Source organism: Selaginella moellendorffii, unplaced genomic scaffold (assembly GCF_000143415.4).
Source record: "Selaginella moellendorffii unplaced genomic scaffold, v1.0 SELMOscaffold_26, whole genome shotgun sequence".
NCBI classification, from domain to species: Eukaryota; Viridiplantae; Streptophyta; class Lycopodiopsida; order Selaginellales; family Selaginellaceae; genus Selaginella; species Selaginella moellendorffii.
The window spans coordinates 1473435-1485275 of record NW_003314287.1 but is presented as its reverse complement, the minus strand read 5'-3'; the positions used below and the strand labels follow the sequence as shown (position 1 = coordinate 1485275).

Genomic DNA, 11841 nt, shown 5'->3' with positions numbered 1-11841 from the left:
ACAACAACTTAATATAGGGGAGTCATAGCAACAAAGTTATAAATTACAAGGTGCATACTCTCCTCCCTCCATTGCCTCTTGCTTATAGTTCATTTAGTTTTTGTATATTCTTCTTCAGTTTACAAAAATATGTGGGGGTGGTGCACTACTTGTGGGAGCAAGCAAGGATATGACTATTATATTGAGCATAGGTGTTAGTGATATTCTCCACTCCAATCAGCTTTTAGGCTTAAAGGGTTATAACATTTATCTGGTAGTCAAGCAAAAGACAAGCACCAAACCAACAAAGCTTGTTCTCTACAAATGTCACCCACTGTATCTTCCATATGTGAATCACAAAGATGCCATGACACTAACCAAAATTAACCAAGTGAAGACAACTCCTTATAGCTTGCATGCCCCAAATCTTGATGAAATTAAAATTTGTGAAATTCATCTCTTCACAAAGTAATAAGTTGCCATTGCTACAATTTTAAAAGGACCACTTGCTAGTGTTCATGACTGGTGGACTTATATGATCTCAAGCAGTCTTTATCTCTTGTGGGATGAAATATACCAATTTATGTACCATATATATAACAAACATTTATATCAAAGAATTAATGATTATCAAAGTAGTGGTAAATATCTTGTGGATAAACAAATATGACTATTTATAGGAGCCTTTTTATTTTTTTGTACAATAGTAACTCTTTCACTAAAATACTATTTTACTAATAGTATAATGGACAAAAATAACATTTTTTTCCCCAATCTCCTTCCCCACTAAGCATTTAAAATAGTCAGGAATATTCTTTTATATGTATAAAAATATATATACATGTATTATATAAAATAATATATGAAATTATGTATTTTACTTTTTTATTTCATATAAAAGGTATAAAAAAAATTTATTGAAAGTTACTTTTCCAAAAACTACATTTCAGTTGCAATTTAAATTAAATTTTTAATTTTTTTAAAAGCAAAAATATAGTTCATCTTTTTAAAAGTGGATGATACATAATATATTACACAATGTTTGATAGTATGCAAATGGTTAAGGCATAAATTTACTAATGCATTTAATTTCACAAAGCTGTGTCATACCCTTTAGATTTTGTAGTATAATAAAGATTACCAACTTTTTTTTAATAAAGTTGTGAGAACTATATCAAATATCACAATATCTTTAAAGAAGTAAAGATTAAGTAAGTTGCATGTCTAAAGTCAATATGTAGAACTCTTGAATATAATATATTTTTTGGGTTTAGCACCCAATTGATGAGACTATTATACATAGAACAACTTAATCTACACTCTTAGTCCCTTTACTCTTTTGTCTCATATACCTAGGGAGGAGGCTTAATAAGGCATAATTATCAATATTGCTTTCTTGATATCCTTATAGGCCCAAATCATGTATAGAAAACCATTCTAGCAATAGCCTTAATAAACTTCCATTTACTAGGCTATTTTAGGGCTTTCTAGATTGACTTTCCCATGATAAAGGATTTGACTGAAAAATGGAAAAAGAAACAGAATGGGAACACAAGATCCTAAAAAAGGGAAAAAAAAATTTAAAATGAGTTTATATTTGTTTTTAACATGCCATATCTATTCTTTAACAAGTTAATAAGGAGGAATGATATTGAAAGTATTTAATAAGCCCCTCTACTCCACATCTTTTTAGATTGCTAGAATCCCACCAAAAGTTCTATTAAAGTTTTATTAAATGCTCAAATAACCATTTCATCTCTTGTAACATCAAGATCTTGTGATACAAATAGACTCTTCTTGATTCCAATGTTTCTACTGTTGCTATTTGGTCAGACCTCTTGGCAAGGAGAAATTTAACACTCATTAAACAATCTATTAATCGAGTTAGTCATAATCATGGGCAACACACCCAAGTTAAGAGGATGAGAGGCCCATTGCAGCACATGAATTGCATCATATGTGCTCTTTTAAAGGGAGGGGCCAATCTAAAGGAAATTATAGATGATTAACTATATTGTCAAAGGACTATAGCTGGATTTATTGTAATGGTGCAAGAGCTTAGAATGACTAAGATTAGAGTTAAAAATGCTGAACAAGGAGATAATTCTCTAGTTCAGAACAAATACCCTAAAATTTATAATGTGTTATGGATATTTAGTTGCAAATGTCTTATATAAGAGAAGCATATCTCCAATACCTTACCAATAGTATCTCTAAGTTTGATCTTCTAGAGATGAAAGTTGGTAGTGTATTTGAGGCTAATATTGGTGAAACAGTTGTATAACAAAAAAAAATGGTAGTTACAATTGAATAACAATTGATCTATAGACAATTCTTTAATTGGAAGTAAACAAAAGAGCAAGTGATTTCATAACAAAAGGTATGGATTTTTAATTGGTATATAGGTAGCCATAAATCAGATCAATAGGCCTCTAACCTTATTGGTTTCCTTTCTATTTTATTAATATTATTGTATTTTAAAATTTTTTTAAAGCTCAAGGTGATAGTAGTTTGGATGGAGCTTCATCACTGTATTGAGTTCATCAGCCCATGTGTCTATTGATAATTATATGATCATCAAATATGTTATATTTAGATTTAAATATCACATAGTTCATTAGTTAATGTTAAAAGGAAATGTATGTTTCTTATTCTTGTTTTGTACATAATTTTTTGAGAAATCTTGCATCCATTAATTATTTCAAGTGTTTTTAAAATTGCTTACTCATATCCAATCTTTAGAATAGATATATGAAAGTTGCAGCATGATATCCTAGAAATGAGCTATGATTAGACTTTGCTAATACATACCTAGTATAATTTCACATTATCTAAAATGCTCTATAATATAGAAAACAAAGTACATATCACAAGAAAAAACACAATGATATATTCTTAGATCCATTTAAAAATTGTTTGCTAAATATTTATTTTCTAGAGTGCTTGAAATTGCTAGAAAATAAATTTACTATGGCTATGCTTATACCACTAGTGTTTCCTTGTGGTCATCCTATTATCCTTTGGACATATACTATCTATACTATCTCTCCATACTAGTGTTGAGATGAATTTCCCAATAGAGAGCACTATATGTGAAAATCAGTATATTCTTTTGATACATATATATAATTTGTACTTAGGGTTTAGTGAGTGCCCTTAGCATTTAACCTATCTCATGCTAGTTTCCTAATATCAAGCACAACTTTTGCTTGAGTTTGTATAGTGTGTAGCTTCTATGAGTGATTCTTAAAGGAGATTATAATGCCAATATGGTAAAAAGCATTCTCTATTTAACTAAAAAAATTTTTTTTTTACATTTTTATATGTGTTATGATTTAATAAATTATATTTTATAGTTAATTTTTTTTATTTTATAATAAAACTATTTAGGTATAAGTTATGAGTGCTTGGAATATGGAAAGAGAATACGGAAAAAGTGTATATCAATTAGCCCAAAAACCCTAACTTATATACGGGAGTGAATAATCTGGATTGTTATTAATCCGATGACTACCAAAATCCCACTACACTAATATTAATATACGGCATTGTAGCCGTACACTTGGCCCTCACAAAGTTAAATTTTAACATTTGAAAATCTATTAAATGTGACATTGATAATAAAATTTTCAATAATTGTATTAAAAAAATGTCATAATCAGCAGAAACAAGAATTTTGCAAACACTAACCTTAAATGATTTGACCTCCTGTTTAAGATGATCAGGATTCCAGGATGCATTGAGAACATTAACCAGTTGCAAATTCTTTCTCTTTGTGTGTGGATGTAGCGTCTAGCTAGTCTATCAGATGATACCCCTTACATTGCTTTGTCTAACCTCTAACTAACATACATGTTCTGGAGCGATATATGTTAATACTTGGACAGCAGGAAAGAAAATCACCTCGAACTAGAAGAGAGATGTGTTGATTGCGATCATGCTCTTTGGGATTGTGACAGGAAGTAAGCAAACAAAAAAATGTACTGCAGTGCAGTGTGCTGCCAAGTATAAGTATCTGAGAGCGCGTACTCGGCAAAATTTGGTTCTAGGAGCGAGATACGTCCACTCATGGACTGTGCTGAGATCGCCTCTTGCCAGAGATCCACGAACTCTTGCATCATCTGCCGTGTTTTCTCGATCGACGAAACCGGCGAGTACTCAACCTGTGCAAACTTTAGAACTATCTGTACGAGTTCCAGAGAGGAGAAGAAAATATACCTCGAGGACAATGCCTCGGAGATTTTCTGCCTGTGACAGCACTGCTCGGCCGGCTTTGAGCTGGAAATCACCGAGCTGGTATTGAAATCCCTGCCACGGAAACGAAAAGAACGATCGTGAACGGGAAATCCAAGAAAAAAAATAGTGTCTTTCCACCTCGAAGACCATGGAAAGCCTGTTCCTGTAAACTTGGAGCTTTTCCATGATGGCCTGGATGCTCGAGTCGGCCTCCACGACCATTCGCTCGGCGCGTAGCACGAAGTAGTGCTTGCTTGCAAATTCGCTAAACGCCACACCCAGGAGCTCCTTTGCGCAGTCGATCGCCATGGCCTGGTCTGTGCCAAGCGCAGCGCAGTGCGCTCCAAATCAATCCGACTTGCTCGCTCAAGCGCACGGTCCCACGAACCTACATACCTCGAGTGAAAGGCCGGTGCTGCGCGGCGGTGATCTGCCACCGCCCGGTGCGCACGCCATTCATGCTCTCGATGCTCCGGAACAAATCCACCAGCGTCTGGCTCGTCACCTGAGCGCCCGCCGACGGCTGCCAGTGAAGAACCCTAGAATCCAAGCAAACGCTCTGTGAGCCCATTCACATGCGCCATTGCGCAAGCACTCACCACTTGACCACCATCGCTGTGTAGCTAGGGTTTAAGGCAAGGTACCTAGGGTTTTAACCTTTTAGGGCTCCGATTAAAGCACAATTATTACCAAGTACCGTTAAGGGGTACCAATTAACTGGTTTTGTTATTTTAAGCACTTGAGTCTGATGGACAAGCTATGAAAATGCGCAAACCTCAATATCAGATCCCTTGGTATCCTTTGTCCTTTGGGTTTTTGGGTGGCGGCGGGGGAAGAAGGAGAGGGCAAAAGCTGTTGCTGTTACTGTTGTGCTGGCCTTCTGGCCTTCTGCGCTGCGCTGCCCAACACAATATATAAAGTGGTGACATCGTATTCTTCACTGGGAGCCAACAAGTCATGGCGAAACAGCTCATACACATTTGCTCGATGCCCCTGAAAGAAGTCCTAGGTAGTAGTAGTAGGACTAGTCCAAACTTCTGGGCTTGGATGGAGCCACCCCAATCTCTCCTTTTCATGCAATCGTCCTGGGGATAGTACCTCATAGACAACGGAGACTAAAAACAAAGCCAAACAAAACAAAGAGATAAAGGAAATCTAGAAACGAAAATCCGCTCATGTTCATGCGTATGTGTGCTGGGCGTTTGTTTGCGTGTCCTGTCTCTCGGCAAACACACAGAGCCAGCCAACAGCAAACTATCTCTCTCAAAATTGGGAGACGGGCATATTCATCATTCTAGTTACGGAGATAAGAAAGAAGAAAAGAAAGGTGGTGGCGAGTTTCCGGTTGTTCCTTATTGTGTGTACCACCAGCACCAACAGAGGGCATTCACGTGGAGACCATTGACTGGCTCCTGGCCTTCGCTGCTAAAAAGGCCACCTCACTATGCACTAGTAAACTATAACAGTTCCTTTTTTCTTTTTCTCTCGTTGACTGGTGGTATCTTCGAAACATTGACCTTGGACATTATTCACTGGGGGGCCAACTTGAGTCCCAAACAATTCATTCATCCAATCAATAGGTGAGGTATGCAGATGTTCCCAGGAACAAATATTTGAATAGGAAAAAGCAAAGAACAAAGAAGCATGGCCTGCTTTTCTTGCGTCCTCCTGCGCATAAATGCCATCCACACACATAAGACCATGTTTTTTAAAACTTTTTGCTGTGGTTACATGCAAAATCTCTGGAACTTTAGGGAAGAGTAAGTGCTCGAACAGGGGATCTTAGACTTTGACCAGTGTGACACACACCCCACAGGAATGTTCCTTGCACGCAAGTCAAATAAACCCGGACCTCTCCTCTCATTATATTCGTTGTCCATGCCACAAAAGCAAAGGCGTCTTGTTCGTAACATCGTATAAGAGGATGGAAGAATGAGAAAGAAATAATGGAAAAGGACGATCGTTGGCGTGTGTATGGGGTGGTATTGTGGAAGCACGCCTTGTCGTCTGCGTGCCCGCCTTGGCAAATGGTCATTGGTTGGGTCCCCTCTGCGTTTTGTCCTCCTAATTGCGTGGAAGATATGAGGAGGATATGGTGATCTCATGTCTGAACAAATGAGATCTGCGCTGGGATCCTGCATTTGTCCGCTTTCCACTTCCTGTTTCCAGGCAAGGGACACGACACGGCAACATCGATCGAGCAGAGCATCGAGAAGTTAAAACGATGATCATCCACAGCTCGAGGCAGGCACATAGGGAATTTTGCGGCATTTCGTTCGATCCCTGTCCTCGGTGCTTGATGGAGTTTTTATTTGATTTGGTTTAGACTTTGATGGTCTTGTGTCGCGCATGCACCGCTGTGTTACCCCAGTCAACTACAGCGGAGAGACATGAAGAGCTGTAATTCCTAGCCATGCACAGCCAGCAATAATCTACGTTATCTCCACGGATTCGAATCAGAGCATAAAATATTTCGCTTTGTTTACGCAGGACGCGCTCTACAATGAGGCGAGATTTCTTTCACGTGAAAAGGTTGTGGAAATTCCGCCGCCGCCCGGGGCCAAAGTTGTTTGCTATGTAAAGGAAAAGAAAGAGAGTTAGTTTTTCGGGCTTTCGAAACTGTGGGATCTTTTCTTTCTCTTTTTGGGCAATTGATCGCTTGCATCGCGTTGTTTCGTGACGTTTGCAGGGATGAGATCACTGCAAGGAAGGCATTCGGCGGCGCGTAGACGTACTGCCACCACACCGCCACCCACCAATCAATCCAATCAAGCTCTCTCCTCCGCAAACCAAGAAGGGAGAAGCAGAAGGAGAACAAGAACAAGGGGGAAAGGTGGTAGACAAGAAAAAGGAAACAATACGACCCACTCCAAGACAAAAGAAGCTCCGAGAGAAGAATTCACCCGCCAAACATTCACCACAATTTATTCTGTTCGTATTTTATTACGAGAAATGCATTCCATGCTACACTTTTCTGGGAAAGATTTCGCCCAGGTTGAAAGGTGTGGCGATACATTCACCACCTCTTCCACGTACTATGAATTAACCCTCTCGCAAACCCTCGCAGCTTTGTGCAAGATCCACGTGCTGCAGGGGAGGTTTTTGATAATTCCTCCTCTGCAGAGGGGAGGGGTTATATCCTGCCCCACTATCCGCCACAAAAATCCTCACTTGACATTATCGTTATCTCGTCTCTTTCGCAAAGCCTGTTCTGTTGTTATCGTTGCCAATGCAGAGTGGCAGCTGTAACTGCTGCAGCACTGCTGCCTTGTTGCTGTTTTGTGTCCCAATACCCGGGAAATTCACGTTTTTACATTATCGTTACATAAATGATATTTTTTTGGTTATTTTATCCATTTTCTTTAAATTCCTCTTTTTTTTTTCCAACCCAAATCCAACTAAAGGGATAATTGTTGTTACCAGAGCAAGGGACGAGTTACTCAACTGCTTTTGTTAGGTTGTTAGTTGATTCAACTGGTATCCTCCCCCATGGTAATGGAGGAGGGTGTGTGAGTGTTCACTTATATATATATGTGCATATACCTATATACACTGCTTGTTTCAAACACCGAGTGTTCTCTTCTCTCCTCCTCCTCCTGTTTGGGATTGGGATCTTTCCTTTCTTTTTTCAGGGGATTGATCCCAAGGAGGAATTTTACCTTTGTTTTCCCTTATTTCTCTCTCTCTGTTTTTTTTTCCACTGATGTTGCTGCAGCATCTACCAACAAGCTAGCAAGTTGCTATTGGTGTTGGTATTGGGCTGTGTGTTCTTGTTGTGAGTCCTTAGCCTACCAGCAAAAGGTTTGTCATGCAAGAACAAGTCTCCCTATAAGAGGGTGGGATCCTTTTCTCTTTGGGGAGGATAATCTGCACTCCAAACAAGAGGAAAGAGAGGGAATTTCAATGGGGAAAGTGAAGCTCAAGAGCAGAGAAGTGGCAAGGAAAAGCTCTGATCAAGGTAGGAAAAATATCACAAGAACCACCCATTCTAATTCCATCCATTCCATGAAAACATGCAAACTAAAGAAAGAAAAGAGCAAGAAAGAAAAAGAGAGGAAGAGGAGAGAGAGAGAGAGAGAGAGGGAGAAGAAGAACTTTGCAAAAACGTTGGAGAGACCTTCTCTTTGATATAGTTTTCTCTTGCTGATGGTGGTCTTGTCCGCAGATTCGAAGAGCCTGAATTCACAAGACGCTGCGAGAGATTTTGGGGGTTTGATCCACAGCCCGCCCCGCTGCGTCGTGTGTCCCACGTCCAGCGATGGAATTTCCAGCTTGGTGAGAGTCGCCAACGCCACCGCCAAGCTCACCATCGCCGCCAGGGGCAACGGCCACTCGGTCCACGGCCAAGCGCAGGCCCTGAATGGAATCGTAATTGACATGCCCCGGATGCCCACCAACGCCATTCGCATCGTCAATCCAATCCAACACCACGATCACCACCAGGATCATCGAGAAGAAATCCATCAAAGCAAGGATCATGGTGGCGGCGATGACGATCTTTTCTGTGGTGGCCCGTTCGTGGAGGCATCCGGAGGAGCGCTGTGGATCGATGTGCTGCGAGAGACGCTCAAGTGTGGGTTGGCGCCGCGGACCTGGACGGATTATCTCTACCTCAGCGTTGGCGGGACGCTCTCCAATGCCGGCGTGAGCGGCCAGGCCTTCCGCCACGGCCCCCAAATCAGCAACGTTCTCCAGCTCCAAGTCGTCACTGGTATTCCTTTAGATCCTTTCTTGCTCAAAGAAAATGGAAGAAGAAGAAGAGAAGTGTGTGTCTTCCACATTTTCCTTGTTTCTTTTGTTTTTGTTTTGTGTTCTTGGCTTGGGGTCCTTGTTTTGGTATGAAGCCATTCTTTTATCTTCTCCTTGATTTAAAAAGGAACTTTTTTCGTGCTGCAGGCAACGGCGACACTGTGACTTGCTCGGCTACGAGGAATTCGGATCTCTTCTACGCTGTTCTTGGCGGACTTGGACAGTTTGGGATCATCACCAAAGCTCGGATCCCGCTGGAAGAAGCTCCCGAGAGAGTAAGTTCATATCTTTGATTCTTTGTTGGTCTTTGTCTCGATCTAAAAGGCTTTCTACTCTTCCAGGCGAGGTACAAGCGTCTCGTCTACACGGACTTTGGAGCGTTCCAAAAGGACATCGAGCGGCTTATCTCCTTGAACGAGGATGTCGTCAACTACGTGGAAGGGATCGTCATCCCCAGCTGCGACGATCCATACCAGGGATACAATTCGGTCCCCTTCGATGGCGAGGCGATCGATCCGTCGCTCATCCCGGACTCCTCTGGCCCCGTCCTCTACTGTATCGAGATCGCAAAGTATTACAACCACGGCCAAGAAGCGCTCATGGAAGATGTAAGTTCTTCGAGTTCTCTTCCAAAGTTTTTGGATCTAAGATACGGAGACTTGCCTTCAGCGGTTGGAGACGTTGCTAGGCTCGCTTTCCTTCGTCCCGGGCCTGACCTTCACCACGGATCTAACGTACTTCGACTTCCTCAATCGCGTCCACGGCGTAGAGGAGGTGCTGCGAAAGATCAAGCAGTGGGACGTCCCACACCCGTGGCTTGCATTGTTCGTCCCAAAGAGCAAAATCTCCAAGTTCAACGACATAGTTTTCCGGGACATGGTTTGCAAAGGCGTCAATGGACCCATGCTCATCTATCCACTCAACAGATCCAAGTAAGTCTACACTTTTCTCTAGGAATTTTTTCTATCTTTTCCCCAAGGAAAATCCATATAATATACACCATTTATATTCTATAGGTGGGAGACTAGATCATCCGTGGTGGTGCCGGACGAGTCCATTTTTTACATTGTTTGTTTGCTGCGCTATGTGGTGGAGGGTGGTCAGCCTTTGGAAGCCCACGTCCAGCAAAACGAAGAGATCATGCGGAGGTGTGAGATCAACGGCCTCAACGTGAAGCAATACTTTCCACACTACCACAGTGATGCCGAGTGGAAACAACACTTCGGAGATTCTTGGGGCAAGTTTTTGGCGAACAAGATCAAGTACGACCCAAACGCCATACTATCCCCAGGCCAGAGGATCTTCGCCAGGGACAAGGTGGCGGTTGCCGCTGCTAAACAGGCTGCTGACCAGCGTTGACCTCTTCCAGAATTTATTATTTTTCATTGTTGTACAGCAGCCAGGAAAATTTCTAAAGCTATGAGAACCAGTTTTATATGAAAATACAATATGTTTTTCTTTTTTAACCTTTTTTGTCCCGTTGAATATATGAAGGGCTTAATTGATTGATTGATTGGATTGCTGATAAGTAAGGTACTTGACGCTCCATCCACTATCTAAGGAATATCTCCTTGCTGTTGTTGCTTATGGCATCAATAAGTGACTCCTGGCTTTGGTTCTTGCTCGGGTCGTACCAAGAACAAAGTGACACAGAAGCCAGAAAGATCTCCACAAACTCACACAAGTTTACTGTCAAGTATCAACTTGTAAATGGGCTGCGCATTGAACATTGGATCTTTATGTTTAGTTTTTGTTTAGGGGAATCCATCCCCTTGCTTATTAGAGTGCCGCTTTGCCTTCTTCTTCCTGGTTGGATCTCTTGTACCAGTTATTGGGTTGTCACCTCTTAGCAAACGACCTGTTATTTTCTTGTTTTTTTTAAAAGAATTTATTTCCTAAAAGCTGGCCACCCGTATACTCCTGATATACGTCTGTAATTTATATCGGAGTCGGCTTATGTCATCTTGCCTAGTGGCATTGTTTAGCAGTAAATCGGATATGGGACCGAAAAATCGGGGTGGTATATCGAAACGTCGGGTCGAGGTCAATCGTTTTCTCCAGAAAATATCCCTGTGTGGCTATTCAGGATTCAGGGAAATGCAGAATTAAGCGGGCATATATTTGAATGATTTTGGGATGGAAATGATATTCTGGTTTGGAGATCGAAGTAATAGTGAGAACGATTGCTTCTTGGTGCCAAGTTTCAACAACATCCAATTTCTATTTTTTTAATAATGTTTCAATATTTTGGACCAAAACTCAAAATCACATCCTTGGGGCCAGCCTTTAACTGGTAGTAACCAAACAAAAGGTGTAGTAGTGACAATTCTTTACAGGTGTATAGCTGTAAAAGAGTTTCGAACTCGAGTCAAAAAGAGGCCTGACACAAAGAGAGAAAGAGAGAGAGAGAGAGGGACTTGAACCTGAAACAAAAGGTTCTGGCAGATTTTAAGTCTGACATCTCAGCCGAAGCTTCACTCACTCAAACCATGTCAATAGTTTGTGCATTTCAAATCATTGTATGGTACAAAGAAAAGAATGATTTCAACATATACATGGAGTACAGAAACATAATATCAAGCGGCCACATTGGAGTGGAGTTGGATAGAGCATCAGACTGAAAATCTGACCTGCATTTCTTTTTTCCAGGTTCGAATCGCAGCTACGAGTACACACCATATTATAAACGTGTGGAGGATTGGGAACAAAGGATCACACCGAGGCTTAGTTGGATAGAGCACCAGACTGAAAATCTGGCGGGTATATCTTTTTCTCAGGTTCGAAACCCGGCAGTGGCTCTGTCCCATGGATCAAATCTTTTAAAATTATATGGTGGAGGGGGGAAAAACCATTAGAGATTTCTGGCATAGTGTGTCA

General features: G+C 41.0%; 2 protein-coding genes across 4 annotated transcripts; one reads left to right on the top strand and one right to left on the bottom strand.

The window, feature by feature from the left end:
* Positions 1-3834: 3834 nt before the first annotated feature.
* Positions 3835-4855, bottom strand: LOC9629068 (mediator of RNA polymerase II transcription subunit 20a). 3 transcript variants are annotated; one of them, XM_024679940.1, is made up of 5 exons: positions 4815-4855; positions 4612-4754; positions 4354-4527; positions 4198-4287; positions 3835-4151 (listed from the first exon to the last, which is right to left on the bottom strand). In XM_024679940.1, exons 2-5 carry the CDS (start codon positions 4669-4671, stop codon positions 3915-3917), a joined length of 561 nt encoding a protein of 186 aa, XP_024535708.1. In that variant the 5' UTR covers positions 4672-4754; positions 4815-4855; the 3' UTR covers positions 3835-3914. The 3 variants fall into 3 exon arrangements, with proteins under 3 accessions (XP_024535708.1, XP_024535707.1, XP_002975027.2); XM_024679939.1 differs by having other exon boundaries at positions 4354-4532; positions 4815-4849; XM_002974981.2 differs by having other exon boundaries at positions 3835-4142; positions 4354-4532; positions 4815-4849.
* A 2942-nt stretch (positions 4856-7797) lies between these two features.
* On the top strand, positions 7798-10430 carry LOC9629067 (cytokinin dehydrogenase 7). The gene is made up of 6 exons (XM_024680084.1): positions 7798-8173; positions 8381-8926; positions 9112-9239; positions 9306-9572; positions 9634-9896; positions 9981-10430. The coding sequence occupies exons 1-6, from the start codon at positions 8119-8121 to the stop codon at positions 10321-10323; spliced, it is 1602 nt and encodes a 533-aa protein (XP_024535852.1). The 5' UTR covers positions 7798-8118; the 3' UTR covers positions 10324-10430.
* The last annotated feature ends 1411 nt before the right edge of the window (positions 10431-11841 follow it).